Raw genomic sequence first — 20,095 nt, forward strand, 5'->3', positions numbered from 1 at the left:
CACCTCGACATGCACCACGGGCCAGGCCAGTCCACCCTCGCCCCGGGCATAGGAGGGGGAACCAGGCCCCGCTGGCCACTGGGGAATCCAGGACCAGGTAGGAACAGGGGGGCCCGCGCTCCAGAGCTGGGGATGCGCAGAGCTGGGGCAGCGGGCGCGCAGGCCTAGCCCGGACCCCGCTGGGGTGATGGACGAGGCCCGGGCTCCTGCCGGCCCAGCGCAAGTCTGGTCCAGGCCGGGCGGCGACTCCCGGCCCCCGCCCCTAGGTGGCACCACCGCTAGCGCCCTGGGCTTCACCGTGGGTGCGGCCTTGCGCATGCGCGGCTGCCCTAGCCGCGTCTCCCCGGCGGGCCCTCTGCGCCTGCGTACCCGGCGCCGCCCGTGTAGTGTCGGCGGGTTTCCGGGAGTCGCAAGGACGCCGCGCAGCTTGCTCCCCGGCCTGCGCGCGGCCCGCCGGCCCAGCAGAGGGCGCCCGCCGGCACGACCCTCGGTTTCTGCCCCCGGTTCTTCCCTTCCCTGCTCCGAAGTGAGGGATTTACCCGAACTAAGCGGGCGGGGAGGCTGGAGGAGAAGCTGCATAACAGCCGGCCGAGGCGGACCCCGCCCTGCAGCCCGGGGCCCCGGCGGAACGCAGTCCCGTCCTGCGGCCTCGAGAGCGGAACCTCAGGACCCGGCGCGGCCAGAAGCTCTTCGGAGGAGCCAGCATTAAGGCCCAGGGAGCGGCCGCGAGGTACCGTCACCTGTTCCCTCCCGAGGGCTAACCGAGCACCGCCCGTCGGTCTCCCAGGCTCCCCGAGACCACAGTGTCGGTGGGACTGGGGGTCGTGCAGCCCCGCTCTGGAGCTGGAGCCCCGCTCTGGAGCGTCTTCCGTACCCTCCCCAGCCTCCTCTTGGTCGACCCGAGACACACACTGCCCGAATCCACGCGGTCCTGCGCTCCCTTGCCTCACCCGCCGCGGCGTCGTGCTCCAGGCGGCCGCGGCACCCTGGGGCCCTAATACTCAGTCCTGGGTCTCCACCTCCCCACACCCTTCCCCGGCAGCGGACCCGCAGCAGCCTCCAGCTCGCCGTTTCCGCAGCCGTCTCCACGCCGAATATCTAGCTCCCACGGACGGTCCAACCGGGCGGCTCAGGCACACACCCCCCCCCCCCACCAGGTCTGAAGCAGAATTCATCACCGTCTTCCTCGAAACTGGCCTCGTGCAGACTTCCCCACATTAGGTGAATGGCACAGCCATCCTACCACGCTCCCCACCAAGATGTAAGCCACCAACTGGGTGTCACACGCTGATCTGAACATCTAGCTGATAACACAAGGGCGAGCGTTTCAGACGAGAGCTCTGCTTTATCAGGTCTGGTCCAGTGATCACACGCGTTCCGACCGCGCTGGACGATGTGGAGGACGGGTACAGGGTAGCACAAGAGGGCACAACAGGATGGGTCCCAGAGGTCGTGGTAGGCTTTCCAGGGGCAGTACTTAAGCTTTTCCCTGAAGGACGAGCAGGACTTCACTCGGTGAGGATAAGGCGGCCACCCCAGGTGGAGAGGAGAGTGAAGTGGAGGGAGTTGATCACTCAGCAGCCGATTCCCCACCTAAGTCTCTCCACTCCATCCGTGTCTCTACATCACCACACCTTCTTCTTCTGCCTGGGCTTCAACAGGCTCGCAGGCCTTCTCCCACATCTACTTATAGCCTTCAGTTCGTTCTCAGCCAAAATCAAAGCTAAGCGTGTCTCTCATACACGGGTCGGTCTTCCCTTGACTTGAGGGTCAAGCCAAAAGCCTGGGCAGACCTATGAAGCCCTATCTCGTCTGGGCTCTTCCAGCTCAGCAGCCCTGTGTCATATACTTTATACCCCACTCTCTGGATTCCCTTCAAGTCCTCAAGCCCCAGGGCCTTGGCACATGCTATGCCACTTTGTCAGGGAAACTTTCCCCAATTCCCATCGCCATCCAGTGCTCTCCTGTATTTACCATCAGAGGACCTTGTCCCTCTTCCTTACAGGGTTCTGTCAGTTTGTGACATGAGTCTGTGTTGCTCACGTGACTGTTCTCCACGAGAGCCATCTCTGCTCTGCTCATTGTTTCTTTAGTGCCCAGAAGAGCCCATGACACAAGCACTCTGACACCCCACCACTCTGTTCTGGACCTTACCTAGGCCACTTTACCTTTGTGGTGTCAGTATTCTAATATGTAAAATGTAACCAATACTTGCCATGCAGGCTTGGTCTCAGGAGCGAATCCATTATTTAATGGATAAAAAGCACTTGATAAAAGTACTATCCCCAAAGTTAAGAAATAGAGTTATGAGAGACTTTCAACAGAACAGATGTCACCGTTCCAGCTTTATTTTCATTTGGTCACACATGCTTTAAAAAACATACACACGCGCCTGTAAAATACCCAAACATCAGGAATTAGAAGGGCATAAAACAAGGGGCTTACAGGTGGAAAGAATGTCCTAGGCTTCAGAACAAACAAAACCAACTCAAAAATTTCTTTGTTCAAAACACAAAAATATTTTGTTTTTAATGACATTTAGGTTTTTTTGTTTTTGTTTTTTTTTAAAGGAACATTTTAGGGACAAAAACTAAGCTTCTTGTATTGCCCGAGGCAGAGCCTGGCTTCTTTCTTCCTGGAAGGCCTTTTGCAAACTACAGAAGCCAGCATTTGCTGGCCCTGATGTTCACCACTCCCCGCTGCCCTCTGGAAGTGCAGGGCTACAGGGCATCCAGGATGTGGTCGATCTTGGTGACCAGCTCCTGTCGCTTTCCCGAGATGAGCTTCTCGTTCTCGATGTACGTGTCTTTCTTGAGCTTGCCAGCCACTAGCCGCTCAGCCTCCACTGCCGACTTCAGTACCAGCTCCTTGACCTGCGCGTCCAGTTTCTGCATTTCGCTCACCTGGCCGAGGCAAGAGCAGGGCAGGGCTCGAGTGTCCTCCGCGGCCCCGCCCCACAGACCCACCACCTCCCGGGGCAGAGGGGCTGCTGTGGACGGAGAGGCCAGCTTCACCCCCTCTAAGGCCTGTTCCTGCAAGCTCTGGCCCCTGTGAGCCAGGCCCTTCACCACCCCCGGCCCCAGATGTGGAGAGACTGTAAGGACACGGTGTGGAAATACCGACACCCCCGAGTGAACGTTTATTCTCTTCCCTCCCACGACCATACTTGGCCAGGGACTTGGTCGGGCAGAGGGCCAATGGCAGCAGGTGGGCGACTCCTGTTATCACCAGCTGGGTGTCAGGCTGAGGCCTTTTATAGCCACATTCATTCAACACTCAACAAATACTTGTGAGCCACAAAGCCAGGCACAAGTCTACGCTACGGCAGTAACGACAGATGAGGCATCTCACCCTCGGGAAGCTGACGCACAATAAACACTTAAGCACGCGGATACGTGGTTCCACAAAGGGGCGGGTGCGCGGAAGAGAACAGCACAGGGTGCGGAGAGGGAGCAGGAGTGGGTGGGGGTGCATGGAGAGGGTAGCTGGGGGCTCAGAGGGGCACCCCGGGGGCTTTTCAGCCTCATTCACAGGCGCCAAGAACTCATGCAGCGCGTCCTAGGCAGGGTTCCCAGCGCTTCACATGCACTAACTCATTTCACATGACCGCTGTGAGCTCGGTAAGAATTAACAGCTCCCCCATTTTAGAGATGAGGGAACTGAGGCACACAAGTTAGGTAACCTGCTCAGGTTCAGAAAGTATGAATCAGCCTGGATTCAAACCCACAGTTCTAAGTCTGGGTGCTTCTCCCTGCAGCCCGAGCAACCTGGAGCCTCGTCCAGTCTGGCCTCCAGGAGAGGAAGCAGCTGCTCTCAACACCAGTGCTGTGGAGGCGAGCAGCGCTTCCTCCAAATCCAGCTCACCACCAAGAGCTCAGATCTCATTCCACCCCAAGGGTCAGCACCACGCGACACGGCCATAACTGGGTGCGCCCAGCCAGCGGCGAGCAAGGCCACGTTGGGTGAGGCCGGAACGAGCCGGGTGACTCGGCGACGGCAGGCACTTACTCTGTCGCACAGGTCAGAGCCCTCTGTCTTCAGCCTGGACTGCAGCAGCGCCACCTCGCTGGCCAAGGCCTTGTGCTCCGTTTCCAGGCTCTTCTTGCCACTGTTGAGGGTGGACACGTCCCGGGACTGTTTGTACCTATTGACTGTCTCGTCAAAGTGACGGTAGAGACCTAGTCTCTTGTTGACCAGGGTCAAGACCTGCTCTGTGATGCAGGCCACCTTCATCCTGGCTTCTGCAGCCGGATCCTGGGGGAGAGACACCGTGTGTGATGACATCCAGCCCTGAGCCCACTCCGACCTTCTCCTCCCAAGGAGCACCCACCACTAGCACACAAACGAGAAAAGCCGCCAATCTTGGAAGGTCAGAGAATCACACTCTTGCCGACACCGACCCTGGAACGGTTCAGCAATGGGCAGGACGGGACAGGAAGATGAAGCAGACGTTCACATCCAAGTCCAGTGGACAGACAGACTGGTTCAAAAGGGATACTCATGCCAGGGTGCACCGTGAGAAGGGTATGAGGTGCTGAGGGAGGAGAAATTCCATCTCGGGCCGGGGAAGGCTTCCAGGACATGTTTCCAGGGCCTGAAGGATGAAGCCCAAGCTCCTTAGCCAGCCACGGCCCTTCAGACGCAGCCCCATGTACTCCCCAGAATCCCTCACCAGTGGGCTACTGCAGAAGCCCTAACTGGGCAGGCTCAAAGGCCAACTCTGGCCTGCAGAAGGCCGATTCGGCCCACAATTAGTATTTTTTTTCCTTGATAAATTATCAAAGCTTTAAAATAGAGATGTATACACAGAAAACTGGTTGAATAAACTATGACCTATCCATATAAGAGAGTCCTCTGCAGCTATAAAAAAATAACAAGGAAGAAAGCTCTCTATGAACTGATATGAGTGATTTTCAGGATACGTTAGTTAAGTGAAAAAAACAAAGTTAAAAATAGATAGGCTGTTGCTACCTTCTGTGTACAAAAGAAGAAAATAAGAATGAAATATCTGCCTATTTTTGCAAAATAAACAAATCAGAGACTACCTAGGGGACTGATGAAATTGTTCCCTACAAGGCAGGGTGGGACAGGGTGGAGGAAACCACAGCATTTTCAAGTTCTCAATTTATAACTTTGTTAATGTTCTACAGTATCAAAACCAACATTAAATATTACCAACGACGGAGGAAGAAAGCAGAATGAAATTCAAGCATAAACGGACCTACCTTTCAGATGAGTAACGTGCGAAAGAAGAACAGAGCAACTACCTTGGGATCACAGTACTTTGACACTATAGTCTCCATCTAAAGACCAAAAAAGAGGGCTTTCCTGGTGGCGCAGTGCTTGAGAATACGCCTGCCAACGCAGGGGACACGGGTTCGATCCCCGATACCGGAAGATCCCGCATGCCACGGACCAACTAAGCCTGTGCGCCACAACTACTGAGCCCACACTCTATAGAGCCCACGAGCCACAACTACTGAAGCCCGGGAGCCTAGAGCCCGTGCTCCACAACAAGAGAGGCCACCGCAATGAGAAGCCCGCGCACCGCAACAAAGAGTAGCCCCCGCTCGCCGCAACTAGAGAAAGCCCCGGCGCAGCAACGAAGACCCAATGCAGCCAAAAATAAGTAAGTTTATTTAAAAAAAAATAAAGACAAAAAGAACTGCCAAGGAACCTGGCGCTCTACTGGTGGGTTTGGTGTTTGTAGTGGTATGAGTGTAGCAACTGTGGAACTGTTTTGTTTACAGACTTCAGCAAATAAACAGACACTGACTGATGTTGGGATCCAGGCAAAGAACCCTGCGGTGTTAGACTGGAATAACTCACATTTCAAATACCACATGTATTTATCTCCCGGCTCTGTCTGCTGAAAGGGCTGAGGAGCAGAGATGCTCCAAAAGCAGTGATCACAACCAGCTCCCAGATCATGGTCTCCAGGTACCATTCTGCACTGAAAGGAACTGAAGCTCCTTGGAGAAAGTACAAGATATGCCGGAAACGTATTGCTGCACCCTACAATAAGGAAGTGCTCAAAAATACGATGTAGACAGAAAGACAGTCAAACCTGGGACACTTGAGCATCAAAAGGAACAGCACAGTGGACAGTCATCCAATAAAATAACACATGAATCCAAACGAATAATGAACCAACCAACCAACAACAAAAGCTTTTCCTTACAGTAGAAAACCGCCTAGTAAGGTACAAGGCACCATAGTTTTTCAGCTACCACAACTATCAGAGTCAGGTAAGAATTAGTAATAAATACTGTAACTAATGGGTGAATATATATGATATTTATATAGCCTCAAAGAGATTATATAGTAATTGCAAAGAAAGAAATAGTAACTTTACGGTGAATAAACCAAGAAAGGCAGCAACTCAACCAAGGAGAGTCAGTATCACCGAGCCCGGACTCGATGACGTCAGGCGCCTCCCGGCGCGGCGCACTGCAGACACAGCGCCGCTTTGTAATGTTCTTGCCAGAAATAAACAACTTGAACTTTCAAGGAGAAACATAAGAAACCTAAATTACATACAAAGGCTGAGGAATGTCCCAGATCACGGCAGACTAAGGAAATAGCACAACTAAGTGAAAGGCATCATCCTCAGCTGAATTCTGAAGTATGAAAAATAAAGGCTGCAGTAGCGACCCTTGGGGCGATGAGCAAAATTTGAGCCGGGACCGGGTGCCGGCTGTTACTAGAGCAACGTCACATCCCCGACTCCGATCATCGTGCTCTGGCCGTGCGAAACGGGGCCCTTGGGGTCAGGCTGTGCACACGCGCAAGCGTTCAAGGCAGGTGGGCAACTAACTTCCTCCCGAACGGCTCAAGAAGGGTACGTACGGCAGAGAGGCCAAGTGTTAACCACTCCGTCCGGGTGAACAGTGCACGAGAGTTCGTTTCACTATTCTTGCAAAGTGTCTAAATGCAGAATTATTTTAAAACTCGGGATTTTTTAAATTAATAAAACAAAAGCAATTTTTATAGCCTAGAAAATGGGGATGTGTCACAGTAAAACCTAGGCTCAGCCCTTCTGCGTGACAAGGCTAGCAGCTGCCCCGGTGGCACCCCCACCCCAGGGCAGCCTCGCCGGTCTACGGAACCAGCCAGAGCGACGTCCTTGCTCATTCGTACCAAGTGCCACCCACAGGCCCCAGCGAAAGCCTGCCAGGCCGCCCCCCTCCTGCCGGTCGCCTCCCCGGGAGCCTTGCTAGGCACGCGCCCTGCCCACCGCCCTTCCCCACGGAACTGGCCGCCAGCAGCAACCGGTCTGCAACAGCGCATGTCCGTGACCACGGCAACAAAAGGAGGGGTCTCCAGGGCAACGGTCAGCTGAGGCCACGGGCAGGGCAGAGGCTATGTCGCGCGGCCGGGCGCTGGGAAAGCGGGTCGGGCGCACTCTGCCGGCGGCCGAGTGGGGTACCTTTGTGATGGAGAAGTCCAGCCTGACGTAGACGATGACGGTGAAGAACAGGATGTAGAAGGCAGCCACCACCAGCAGGGGCTCCTGCAGCATGAGCACCTTGTTGAAGGTGTAGTGTACCTGGGGGGAGCCGGGAACGCACGCTGACGCACAGGTCCGCACGGGCTCGGAAACCGGCGGGCGAAGGGGCCTCCCCAGGCCTACGACTGTCCGGGCTGCCTCTGCCGTCTGCCCCACCCCCGCCCCCGGCGGCGGCTGTGCCCAAACCACTCCAGGCGAGGAGGAGAGGATGGCGAGTCCCTGACCCGGCAGCCACTCTCCAGGGAGGAGGCCTGGGACGCAGGGCTGTGGAGTGCATACCACCATGTCCTGAATGTGCTGCTCCACCAGGTTTTTCTTGTGGGCCACGATCACGGGGCGGCCAAACGTGTCCAGGTAGGTGTAGTGCAGCTCATCAGGGGCTCGGCTGATCTCATAGGGACTGTCCACTTGGATGTTCCTAGATGCCGATGGGGGGAAAGTGAGCCTCAGACACACTGCACTGACCCGCTGGGCTCACAGTGAGGAGCCAAAGCCCAAGGGCTCTTCCAGGGTCACGAGTTCTGCTCCCCTCCGCTCCCCTCCCATCACGGGAAACACCCGACCCCCCGAGACCGCGGACCCATTGGCAGAAAGCCCTGAGTATGAGAACGTTTTGTCGCCCATGCCAAGGGCAGGTGGCCCTGTGAGTGTCCACTGGTTTCTGCCAACTGGACTCCTAGAGACGCCGCGGCTCTGTCCTTTCCCAAGCCTGGTTCTTCAACTTAGGCCAACATTTGATGAGATCCCTTACCCTTCCAGATTCCTTCCTTTCTGCTTAAACTGGCCAAAGATAGCTCCCTCTGTTTATAACCATGGAACCTGCTATACCATCTGAGAGCCCCCCCGCCCCGCCCTTCTGAACCTGGTGTGACACGCCCAGGACAAGACAAAGCCGTCTCCGCTATCCCTCCCCGTCCTAGGAGCGCAGCCCAAGGCCGCCCAGCTGCCTCAACTCTGCGTTCTTCCCTTTGGCCAGTCACCTCATCAGACTCAGGCCACCGCTCTGGCCTGCTGTGACTCCTGACCCTGTCACAGAAAGGGCTGTGTTCGGGTAGCTCATAAGTGAATCTTGTGCCCTCACTGAGTCAAATGTCTCAGTTTAAACTCCACCGGAAGACCCTCCTCTGTGCCCTAGAACCCAACGTCCCCCTGAGGTGCCAAGAGGGCACCACCAGGAAGGGAGAGAGGAAGGGAGGTCAGACTCACTTGGCCCCTTCTGGCAGGATGATTTTCACAGTCAGAGAGTCTATCACTTGTTCATCAAACACATGGTCCACAAGCCTCATCTTCAATGCATACTGGTCTCCTGGAGGGTCAAGCAGACACAGCTGTGACTGGTTTTGTCCATGTCTTTCTCGTAAGTAAAGTACTAGAATCTAGGCCCCGAACGTCACAAAAGGAGACACCAGCCACCACCGACTGTGTGCCTTCAATGAAAGAAAACATCAGCCGAGTCTTGCTGAAAGGATCGACCTGAGTCCGATCAGGCTGCAGAGACAGCTGTCAATGGGCTAGAAATACGGAAGACAGGAATGTGCCGCCCTGCACGCTGACCCGCAATCAGCAAAATCCAGACCACAGGCTACACTACCAATAGGGTCAAGTTCTTCAACAGAAAAACCATGAGGAACACAGATGGAGGAGGAAACTGGATTACTAGAGACTGACAAGACAAATCAACTTTTTAGAAAAACGCAGAACTAGAGTATCTAGAGACATACAAGTGGGTGATAGAACGATGAAGAAATTCAACAGAGTGGCCCCCAAAAGTCAGGACCATGATCACTGTTGTGGGGAAAAGAGGAGGTACATGACGGCCTTCTGAGTGGCTGGCAAATTTCAATTTCTTGACCTGAGCGATGGTTACAAGGTGTTCCTCTTATAATTTATCAAGCTTTACATTTGTGTGATTTGCTATATTTTATTTTGCATTAAAAAGGTTTTAAAAAGACTTGGAAATATGACAGAATGTTTATAATCAGTAGTTCTGGGTGCTTGTGTAAAAGTGTTTATTAATATTCTCTGAATTTTTTATTTTTTAAATATTTCAAATTTAAATAATTTAAGCAGTTCCTTCTTATGCTAGAACTGGGGGTAAGAAGAAGCTTTTTACCGTCCTATGTGAATTGATTACCGTATGCAGGTATCACTTTTAGAACAGTAATTTATACCCACCCATGAAAAGTTGTTGCTGATATCCCAGCCTTCCTAAGAATGACAAGAGAATACCCTCTCCCCATCTAAAAGGACTGGCAATTAGCGCACCCGCACGCGCACACACACACACACACACACACACACACCCCACAAAACAAACCCACAGGAAATTAAAGAAAAAGACAGTCTTTCCCTTTTGAACTCTCTAACAATTGAAAACTGACCCAAATTATAGAGGTACTCATAGCTTGGGAGGTTGTAGCCGACGATGTAATGGGTCTTCCACCCGCCAAAAAGAGGAAAGCGAGGCCGGATTTCCATCTCTACGGAGTCATCCAAAATAAGAAGGTGGCTGGTGGAAACGTTGCCAATCTCATCCCGATAATAAACATCCTGTGCAGCAGCAGGAAGGATGGTCTGCAAGAGAGTGAGTATACCTTCTGAAGACTCCGGAAACTGACGCAGAGGAAGTGATCCTCAGTCCAGAAAAGACTTCCTGCACCAAGCTCTTCATCACACGACTACTTAATAGTCTCCAAACTGTGAACAACCTGAGGAAAGTCTAACTTCCCCGCAAAGGCTTCAAAATATCTAGATACCTCATCTGCTTCTCAATCAACGTTGGTAAATAGCCCAATTCTTCTAAACAGTAAATAACAGACTCATAAATACCTTTGCAAATGCTAAAGACCTAATACAAAGGTAAAAATAATCTGTAAGTTATTTTGCAGTTTGAAAGCAAACTAAAGATGGAGGAAATCACATGAAATCGCTAGGTGGTTTATGGTTTACTTATGAAAGGGGTTTCTCCACCTAATATTTTTAACTTATTTTTTAAATCTTTACTTATTTTTAATTATTAATTTCCAAATCTGTAAGCATATTTTGATAATCGAGGGGAAAATGTAACGCCTTTGTTCGCAGTGAGCGCTTCTGTAATACTTAAGTATGTGGAAATGCTTCTAGGAGTTCATTTATAAGACAGAAAAACATATAAAACTATATATGCAATATGATCAAATGTTTTTTAAAAACAGTATTACAAAAGAAAAAGGAAATATATAAGAGTGTCAGCAAAACTGGTGCTTGGGTTTATTTTTCCTTTTTTCCATTATTCAGATTTTCTTTAAAAAACATGTTGACTTACTTATATAAATGGGGGCTTTTTTTTTTTTTTTTTTTTTTTTTTTGGGCCTTGATGCTACTTCCCCAACCAGGGATTGAACCTGGGCCACAGCAGTGAAAATGCCAAGTCCTAACCACTAGACCAACAGGGAATTCCTGGGGGCAGTTTCTTTTTTAACATTCTGTCGGTTCTAATACCGTCGTCACTCAGCTACCTGAACACCAGTCAATCCCAACGACTATCCATAATGAGCTACTTTCAGAAAGCAAAAGGAAGGACAGATGTGGACAGTCGTCGTTTCCCCGATGTCCAAGTCCAACAGTGCAGTGCATACCTTAAAAGAACGGATGGAGGAGACTCCACTGTCGGGCTGTCTCTGGTAATCATACCGCGAAAAGGGCCCCTTCAGCACAGCCCCCGTGTGCTTCAGGTCCACGTTTTCCTCCACGGCAATGTTACCCCAGTGGGAGACCTCGATGACTCGCGTCATGCTGGTGATGGTCAGGAAAGGGCTGTTGTTCTCAGAGTGTACTTTAAAAGTGTCCTGGAGAGGAAGGAAACAAGCAGCTCAAAGTTTGGTGACAGAGGAGTCAACACTAGCTTAAAGCAAACTGATTGGAGACAACCTATATGCATCAGTGCCAGGTCGGTTAAACTGTGACACGTCTAATGTTTGCAACAGAATGGTTCGATTGTGCTGTCTCCAATGTAGTGACGTGGAAATAGTCACGATGTGTTATTAATTGAAAAGATAGAATACACAAAGCTGTATTTAGGTTCCAACATAAACATCATTTGTTTTACAAACAAAATTGTCTATACTTATTATTTTATAGCGACTATGTGAGAAAAAGAAAACAGAGCCTGAACTGAGACACGTGAGAATCTCAACACAGATAGGAAACAGAATTACAGATTATTTCTACTTTCTCCTTGTAGTTTTTATTTTCCAAATTTCTGCACATGAGCTTTTTAAACTGATTTTTTTAACCAATTTTTACAGTTTTAAAATAAAATCTTAAGCTGTAAATAAAGAAAAACTGTAACTAGGAAATAAATATAAAATCTAATGAAGAGATAACCTCTCACCAGTGAGCTAACAAATAACTCATAACTGAGGGAGACATGTAGCATTACTGGATTTTTCTAACCTGAAGAAAATTCATCTGGAAAAGTTCACAGAAGAGACTTTTTAAGATAACGTTTACGGAGTTAACGTGTGTATGTATCAGGCACTCTTTATGAGCTCTGAATCAGCACATAATTTCATTTAATCCTCAAAACATCACAATGAGGTAAGTACTACATATCCCCAATTTTACAAATAAAAAGCCCAGAGGCCCAGCAGTTAATATTAAGAAATCTTTCTGGTCACAGATACAAAGAACAGATTGGTGGTTGCCAGAGGCATGGGTGGGAGAAATGGGTGAACTGTTTTGTTTCTTTTTAATTTAAATAAACTGAGTAACAAACTTTTTTTTAAGTAAAATTACAAAAAGACCAGAAAAACATCAAATCAAAAAGCTTTTGTACAGCTAAGGAAACTACCAACAAAATGAAAAGGTTGCCTACTGAATGGAAGAAGATATTTGCAAATGATACAGCCAATAGGGGATTAACATCCAGACTGTACAAACAACTCCTACAACCAGACATCAAAAAACAAAGGACCCAATTTACAAATGGGCAGAGGATCTCAGCAGACATTTTTCCAAGGAAGATATTCAGAGAGCCAACAGGCAAATGAGAAGATGCTCGACACCACGAGTCATCAGGCAAATGCAAATCAAAACCACGGGTGAGCTACTATCACTTCACACCTGTCAGAGTGGCTATTATCAAAAGACAATAAATAACAAGCTTTAGCGAGGATGTAGAGAAAAAGGAAACCTCGTGCACTGTTGGTGGAAATGTAAACTGGGGCAGCCACAACAGAAAACAGTATGAAGGTCCCTTAACAAATTAAAAATACAGCTGCCATATGACCCAGCAATTCCACTCCTGGCTATTTATCCAAACAAAATGAAAAACGCTCATTAGAAAAGTTATATGCACCTCAAAGTTCATAGCAGCATCATTTACAGCAGCCAAGATACAGAAGCAACCTAAGTGCCCATCAACAGGTGAAGGGATAAAGAAGATGTGAGACACACACACACACACACACACACACACACACACACACACACACACACACACACACACACACACTGGAACACTACTGAGTCATAAAAAAGAATGGAATCTTGCCATTTGTGACAACATGGCTGGATCTAGAGGGCACTATGCTAAGTGAAATAAGTCAGAAAAGGACAAATACTGTATGATTTCACTTATATGTGGACTCCAGAAAACAGATGAACAAGACAGAAACAGAGTTATAGAGAGCAAACAGGTGGTTACCAGAGGGGAGGGGGGTCAGGGAAGGAGAAAAATAGGTGAGGCACATTAAGAGGTGCAACCTTCCAGCTGCAAAATAAATGAGACAAGTATGAAATGTACAGTGTGGGGAAGTCAGTAGCTATGTAATACCTTTGTATGGTGACATATCATAACTGCACTTATTGTGATCATTTTGAAATGTACGGAAATACTGAATCAATACATTGTATAACAGGAACTAACATAGCATTGTAGGTCAATTATACTTCGAAAACCAAAAACTAAACAAACAAACTCATAGAGAAAGAGATCAGATTTGTGGCCCCCAGAGGCGGGGGCGGGACGGAGGGAAAATTGGAGGAAGGTGGTCAAAAGGTCCAAACTTCCAGCTGTAACATAAATAAGTACTAGGGATGTGACATACAACGTGGTAAATATAATTAGCACTGCTGTACATTACATATGAAAGCTAAGAGAGGAAATCCTGAGAGTTCTTATCACAAGGAAAAAATTTATTTTCTATTTCCTTAACTTTTTTTTTTTTTTAATTTCACAGCCCCTCGTCCCATATAATTTATATATGAAGCACCAAAACTGGAGCCAAGGTCTGAACATGTATCTGTCTCTTTAATTTTGTATCTGTATGAGATAATGAATGTGCACTGAGCTCCTTGTGATAATCATTTCATGATATAAGTCAAATCATTATGCTGTACACCTTGAACTTATTCAGTGCTGTATGTCAATTTAATCGCATTAAAAGTGGAAGAGGGCTTCCTTGGTGGCGCAGTGGTTGAGAATCTGCCTGCCGATGCAGGGGACGCGGGTTCGTGCCCCGGTCCGGGAAGATCCCACGTGCCGCGGAGCGGCTGGGCCCGTGAGCCATGGCCACTGAGCCTGCGCGTCCGGAGCCTGTGCTCCGCAACGGGAGAGGCCACAACGGTGAGAGGCCCGTGTACCGCAAAAAAAAAAAAAGTGGAAGAAAAAAAAAAGTTAAAGGACAAAAGGACCAGAAAAACACCTTTCTTTCCCAAAAGTCCAATAAGTAGACAGGTTAATTTATTTTGTTATTTTATTATAATTGCAGTTAACAGCATTTAATGCCAATACCGGCACGGGTATGGGGAAACTGGCGAAACTGGCAGTTTCATAGTGCTGGTGCCCTAATAAATTGGCTAAATTTTCTGAAAAAGCACTTGGCAATACAGCAAGAGATTTTTAAATGTTCATATGCTTTGGTTTGAAAATCTGTACTTCAGAAAATCTATCCTGAGAGTACAGAGCAAAGAAAAGAAAAAGAGAAAGGACGGCTGAAGCATTGTAGCAATAGCCTGACAACCACTGAATCTCAGCGACAGAGGGCTGTCCGTTTCCAATACTCTATACTGCTGTATGTTTGAAACGTCCCATAATTACCACATCTTTTTTAAGCCTTCATCACTCCCTCTGCCTTTAAGGCCCACGCCCGAGGCGCAGCAACACCACCAGCAGCTAACCCCAGCCACCAGGGCCAGCACAGCTCACGTTTTCCCATCCCCACGCCTTTGTCCCCCCCATCGCCTCTGCCCAGAATGCCTTGTTTCCTGCTCCCCCAGCCCCCGTCTCCTTTAAAAAGTCCTCCTCAAGCCCCAGCCTCTATGTGATCTGCCGGAATGAGGACAGCGAGCCCCGTGGAGCCACTTCTCGGCAGGTTAGAGCTCTGGGGATGGTCGTACATAGTGCTCTGGGTTCCCACCCAAGCCCCTCGACGCGGAGTCACCCCCGCGGGAGATACGCTCTGCAGCGGACAGGGGCGGCCCGGACTCCGCAAGGGCCCACCTGACTGTAGGCAGGGACATCACGGAAAGGTCCGTAATCCAGGAGGTCCTCGGAGCGCGTGGGGTTCCCCAACTTGGTGTAGCTCTCCACGTTTCGGGAGGCGAGTTTCACACGCATGGTTTGTGTCTTGGCCGGGTAGGGAGAGTAGAAATAGTGGTTCCCCTCAAACACCACGAACTGTTTCTCCGACTGGGTGATCTGGGTTGGATATGGCTGAAGCACATGGGTATAAACGGCTTCCACAATGACTGAAATCTTGGCCCCGGGATCAAGAGCGACTGGGAGCTTGACGGTGAAGAATCTCCCGCTGGAGTAAGATGGAGGAGAAACAATTAAGAGAGATTGAGAAACTGAAAAGAGAACAGCAGCTTAAAATCACAGCAAAATTTTGTACCAAGATAAAAGCAGTTACTTCTAACAGATTACCTTCAACCTATTAATTTAAGCCTCTTTTTAAAAAATTTATTTATTTTATGTTTGGCTGCGTTGTGTCTTCATTGCTGCGTGCGGGCTTTCTCTAGTTGCGGCGAGCTGGGGCTACTCTTCGTTGCGGTGCACGGGCTTCTCATTGCGGTGGCTTCTCTTGTTGCGGAGCACGGGCTCTAGGCATGTGGGCTTCAGTAGTTGTGGCACGTGGGCTCAGTTGTTGTGCCTTGCAGGTTCCAGAGCGGGGGCTCGGTAGTTGTGGCGCACGGGCTTAGTTGCTCCGCAGCATGTGGTATCTTCCCGGACCAGGGCTTGAACCCATGTCCCCTGCATTGGCAGGCGGATTCTTAAGCACTGCGCCACCAGGGAAGTCCCTTCCTGCTTTTTAATGTGTGTTTGAAAACTATCCTTAGTAATGTGTTTTAAAATAAATAACAAGTGCCAGGCCCCCTGCTAGGTACTGAGGTTAAAGCAGAGAAGAAGGCAAGTTCAAACCCAGGCTTCATGTTCAAAGAGCTCAGTCTACCTCCTGCGAAAAAGCATCACTTTGGGGCTTCCCTGGTGGCACAGTGGTTAAGAATCCGCCTGCCAACACAAGAGACATGGGTTCAAGCCCTGGTCCGGGAAGATCCCACATGCTGCGGAGCAACTAAGCCTGTGCGCCACAACTACTGAGCCTGCGCTCTAGAGCCCGCGTGCCACAACTACTGAAGCCCACGCACCCTAGAGCCTATACTCCACAACAAGGGAAGCCAGCGCAATGAGAAGCCCACGCACCACAACGAAGAGTAGCCCCGCTCGCCGCAGCTTAGAGAAAGCCCACGCAGCAACAAAGACCCGACACAGACAAAAATTTTTAAAAATAAAAATAATAATAAAATAAAATTAAAAGCATCACTTTCAGTGCCATGAAGGCTGGCGAGGAGGTGTGGTAAGGCTGTCTACCCTTTGGAAACAGGACGGTAGCCAAGCAGCGATGGGAGGGTATCTGCTGAGGCAAACAGCCTGCAGGTCCCACCCACCAGTTTCCCATCTATTGGCTGGGGATCCCTACCCCCATAGATTAGAGACCTGATCTGGCATGGTAGTAACTACTTTCCCATTGTGAAACTCACTGCCACTCTCAGGGGAGTCCAATTTTAGCAGGAGTCAGAAATGACATCATAAATGGGTCTAGAATGCAGGGAGCCTGTCGCCTGCTACTACACACTCTATTAACTGAGACAGCCTCTAACACGCTGGGCCCATCCTAAGCGACTCTCCTAGTTATGATTCCAGCCCTGATATGATAACCTACAACCAGACAAGGCAAGACAGACATAGATATTCTGACTGTTACCTTACCTTTTACCCTTAATTTTGGTTTCTCGTACTTCCAGATTGTTCTCTTCCTCATCCTCACCCTTCACCTGTAAAAGGACAAAGGAAGTTATTCTTTTTTGTCTTTTAGTCTCTAAATTTTGAGTCAACAATTAACGAACTGCCGCTGAAGTCCATATTAAAACATTCAAACCACCAGAACTTTGCAAAGATTGAATTCTGGTTTCAGTAACAATTTTTCAAGTGAAATACAAGAACACTGTCAAAAGACCTACTTTTGCACTGAATAAGCTGTATAATATGCTCTAGAAAATCATAATATTTTCCTGAATGATCAAATACACACATACAAAATTAAAATTACGCTTCCAAATACAGTTTACACTTCCAAACAGAAAGGCCAGAAAGGTTTCTTTCTGGATGTTTTCTTCTTCATTTACATTCCAATATGCCTATGCATAGAAAAAGCCCCAGTATTATTTATTATTTTTTCATTTCTTATTTTGGCTGCGTTGGGTCTTCGTTGCTGCGCAAGGGCTTTCTCTAGTTGTGGCGAGCAGGGGCTACTCTTTGTTGCGGTGCACGGGCTTCTCATTGTGGTGGCTTCTCTTGCTGCGGCACGCAGGCCTTAGAGTGTGCGATGCGGGCTTCAGTAGTTGTGGCGCATGGGCTCAGTAGTTGTGGCTCAAGGGCTGTAGAGCGCCGGCTCAGTAGTTGTGGCACACGAGCTTATCCCACATGTTGCTCCGCAACATGTGGGATGTTCCTGGACCAGGGCTCGAACCCATGTCCCCTGCACTGGCAGGCGGATTCTTAACCACTGCACCACCAGGGAAGTCCCTATTTATTGTTGTAGAAGAAAAGTCTCACGCATAACCAAAACTGATTTCACTTGCGCAAAAGAAGCTAAGAGTGGCAAAAGCAATGGCCACTGTGTGGCACACTCTTTTATTCGTATCCTTCATTGCAACCGGCTGTGCAACCAGGAAAAGGATGCCAACTCTGGCAGGCTGCAGGGTCTCTCTGAGAAAGAGTAGGCATCTTGAATGAGACTGTGGAACAGAGTCTAAGGAAAAAACTTACACACACAGCACTGATCTCTTTGCCAACCCAACCTCCAACAAAAGAAAAAAAATTTAAGACCACCTTTTAAGACTGGAGCAGTGATTCCCAATAAGGTATACAAAGCTGTAATGAGAAAGCTATTTGTAATATTTCAAAAAGCCTAAAGGTTATCATACAATCAACCTCAACAAAGTTGTACAGCCTAATCAAAACAACAAATTTCACTACTTTTACTAGAATCCTATCACAGTGGGGACATTCTAGTATACTTGTGCTTATCAGGAACTCTCATTGTTCAGTTATATGTTGATCTGTCTTAAGAAATATTTATTATCACTTCTAAATATTTACTAGATTCAATGTATAATCTAATAAAAGGTTAGAGAAACAAAATATTTCAAATATAGACTCCAAATGAAAGCAAAAATAGTAAGATGAGTCTTTGGTAGTAAAGAGACAAGGAACCACTGGCTCCTAGTCAATAATCATCACGGCCTCCTCTACCAGTTCCTAAACTTCTACATGTAGCTTTGAGGGTAATTCACTGAAACAATTTCTAGCAACCTCACCAAAGGCTCCCAGTCAGTTGTTGGAAAATACACATCTTCTTGGTTAAGTTTTTCATCCAGTTACGTTTCCCATTGGGATAGGGGTACAAGGGAGCACATACACCCGTTTAACTCATCTCGCTCTTGGACTGCAAATCAAAAAATGGTTCTGAATAAACCTGTTGATGGGACTACAGGTTTTATACCCCAACAGAACCCGACCTCACACCATCTAGGCCAGAAGAGGCAGTGTCGTACAGTGAAGAGCACACACACAAAAAGCGTGAAACAGACGAACCTGACTCTTTATTCTAAGACATCATGTAGGTTAAACAACTTAACCTCCCAGGCTACAGTCCTCACCAGCAGTAACAGTACACCTCGAAGGACTCTTACGAGAGTTAAATGAGAATGTACTTAAAATACCTACCACAATACCCGACACAAGGTAAATTCTCAATTAGACACCAGTACCGTAACCCAGCTTGTAAGCGCTCTCCGGCATAATGGCCACATAGCTTCTGCTGTCGTCTTGTTGTACTGTGGCAACCTCACTAAATGAGAACTAGCTTTTACAAAAGAATGGGATTTAACATTCAGAACATTCAAATGAAGTTTTAATCCATCCTTCCACAAACCTTTAAGTAAAACTGCGTGTTTCATCATGGACAAAGCATGAGAAAGAAACAGGAGTCATTTCAGAAGCATGATCTCCATAAAGGCAACTTTATAGCTCCAAATTCAGCAGTCAGGTATGCTAAGAAGAAATACGACACTGGAATGACTATTCTCCAAACCAGTAACTGGGTAATCACTTAATGGATGTTGTTTAAGGAAAACAGTAATAGAAGGCAAACCTCTGTATACGTCTATTCCCTCTATTCCCAAAGCCAACACCGTTTCCTTGAGAGCCCTAAAAATGACCACTGAAATGCATGGAACAACAGAAGCAAAGTTGGGAGGCATTTACTGCCTCACTGTAAGAATGAGAACCGGTCGGGGGGAGGGAGAGAACTGGACTTTCCCTTTCTGTACTGCCTAACTTGCACGAGTTTTTAAACTAACTTTAAGGAAAAGGAAATTTTTTGAAGCGTCCGTTCGCAACCGTAAGAAGTGCGTTATATTAACAGCGGTTTCAAACGATTCCAAACTTGGAAGCAGGGAACCTGCTCCATTTGCGATCGCACTGGACGGAGCCCAGCTCCCTGGCGAATCTGCGCTCCGGCCGCACCACCGCGCGGCGCCCCCGCAGGCCCCGGGCCCAGCCGCCCGCGCCGCCGGCCGGGGCTGACGTGTCCGGGGCGGGGACGGGCGCCGGTCCTCCCGGCCGGCCCGTGTCCCCGGGCCCCGCTCACCTGCACGCCGAGGTACGCCAGCCGGGCCTCCAACTCGGGCTCCAGAGCCAGCAGGAAGGAGGCGACGCGGGACGAGGAACTACCGCCCGCATGCGCCAGGACCACCTCGGCCGTCACCTTGGCCAAGTGGCTGCTCAGGTCCACGGTGCGCTTCACGTCCTCGTTGATCAGCGGCGGCGCCTCCGCGGAGGCGCGGCCCGGCGCCGGGGCCCAGGCCCCGATCAGCAGCAGCAGCGGCAGCAGGCGGGCTGCGGACGACTCCATGGCCGTGACTGAGCTGGGCCGCGGGTCGCCCGCCAGCGCGCGCACCCCGTGTCCGCCACGGCGCAGCCGCCCATTGGGCCCGCCGGCGCCCAAGATGGCGGCGCCCAGGGGCGAGGACCCCGTC

General features: G+C 49.3%; 1 protein-coding gene and 1 long non-coding RNA gene across 2 annotated transcripts; one reads left to right on the forward strand and one right to left on the reverse strand.

Moving 5' to 3' along the window:
- The first annotated feature begins 381 nt into the window (after positions 1–381).
- On the forward strand, positions 382–9,461 carry LOC136794952 (uncharacterized). The gene is made up of 2 exons (XR_010842433.1): positions 382–730; positions 3,758–9,461. It is a non-coding gene; the product is annotated as an uncharacterized lncRNA (long non-coding RNA).
- Positions 2,316–20,071, reverse strand: RPN1 (ribophorin I). Its single transcript, XM_059076707.2, has 10 exons — positions 19,708–20,071; positions 16,764–16,828; positions 14,994–15,300; positions 11,128–11,337; positions 9,892–10,084; positions 8,717–8,816; positions 7,790–7,928; positions 7,430–7,549; positions 4,009–4,254; positions 2,316–2,903 (listed from the first exon to the last, which is right to left on the reverse strand). Exons 1-10 carry the CDS (start codon positions 19,969–19,971, stop codon positions 2,721–2,723), a joined length of 1,827 nt encoding a protein of 608 aa, XP_058932690.1. The 5' UTR covers positions 19,972–20,071; the 3' UTR covers positions 2,316–2,720.
- Positions 20,072–20,095: the final 24 nt, after the last annotated feature.

This window comes from Kogia breviceps, chromosome 10 (genome assembly GCF_026419965.1).
Source record: "Kogia breviceps isolate mKogBre1 chromosome 10, mKogBre1 haplotype 1, whole genome shotgun sequence".
NCBI classification, from domain to species: domain Eukaryota; kingdom Metazoa; phylum Chordata; class Mammalia; order Artiodactyla; family Physeteridae; genus Kogia; species Kogia breviceps.

Bases quoted from the DNA above. Each gene is read 5' to 3' on its own strand.
- RPN1 (XM_059076707.2), bottom strand. From the start codon at position 19,971: ATGGAGTCGTCCGCAGCCCGCCTGCTGCCGCTGCTGCTGCTGATCGGG. The intron at 7,929-8,716 runs GTGAGTCTGACC...ATCGGCATCTAG, and splicing joins ATCCTGCCAGAAGGGGCCAA to GAACATCCAAGTGGACAGTC. The intron at 2,904-4,008 runs GTAAGTGCCTGC...TGCCTCGGCCAG, and splicing joins GCTCTGACCTGTGCGACAGA to GTGAGCGAAATGCAGAAACT.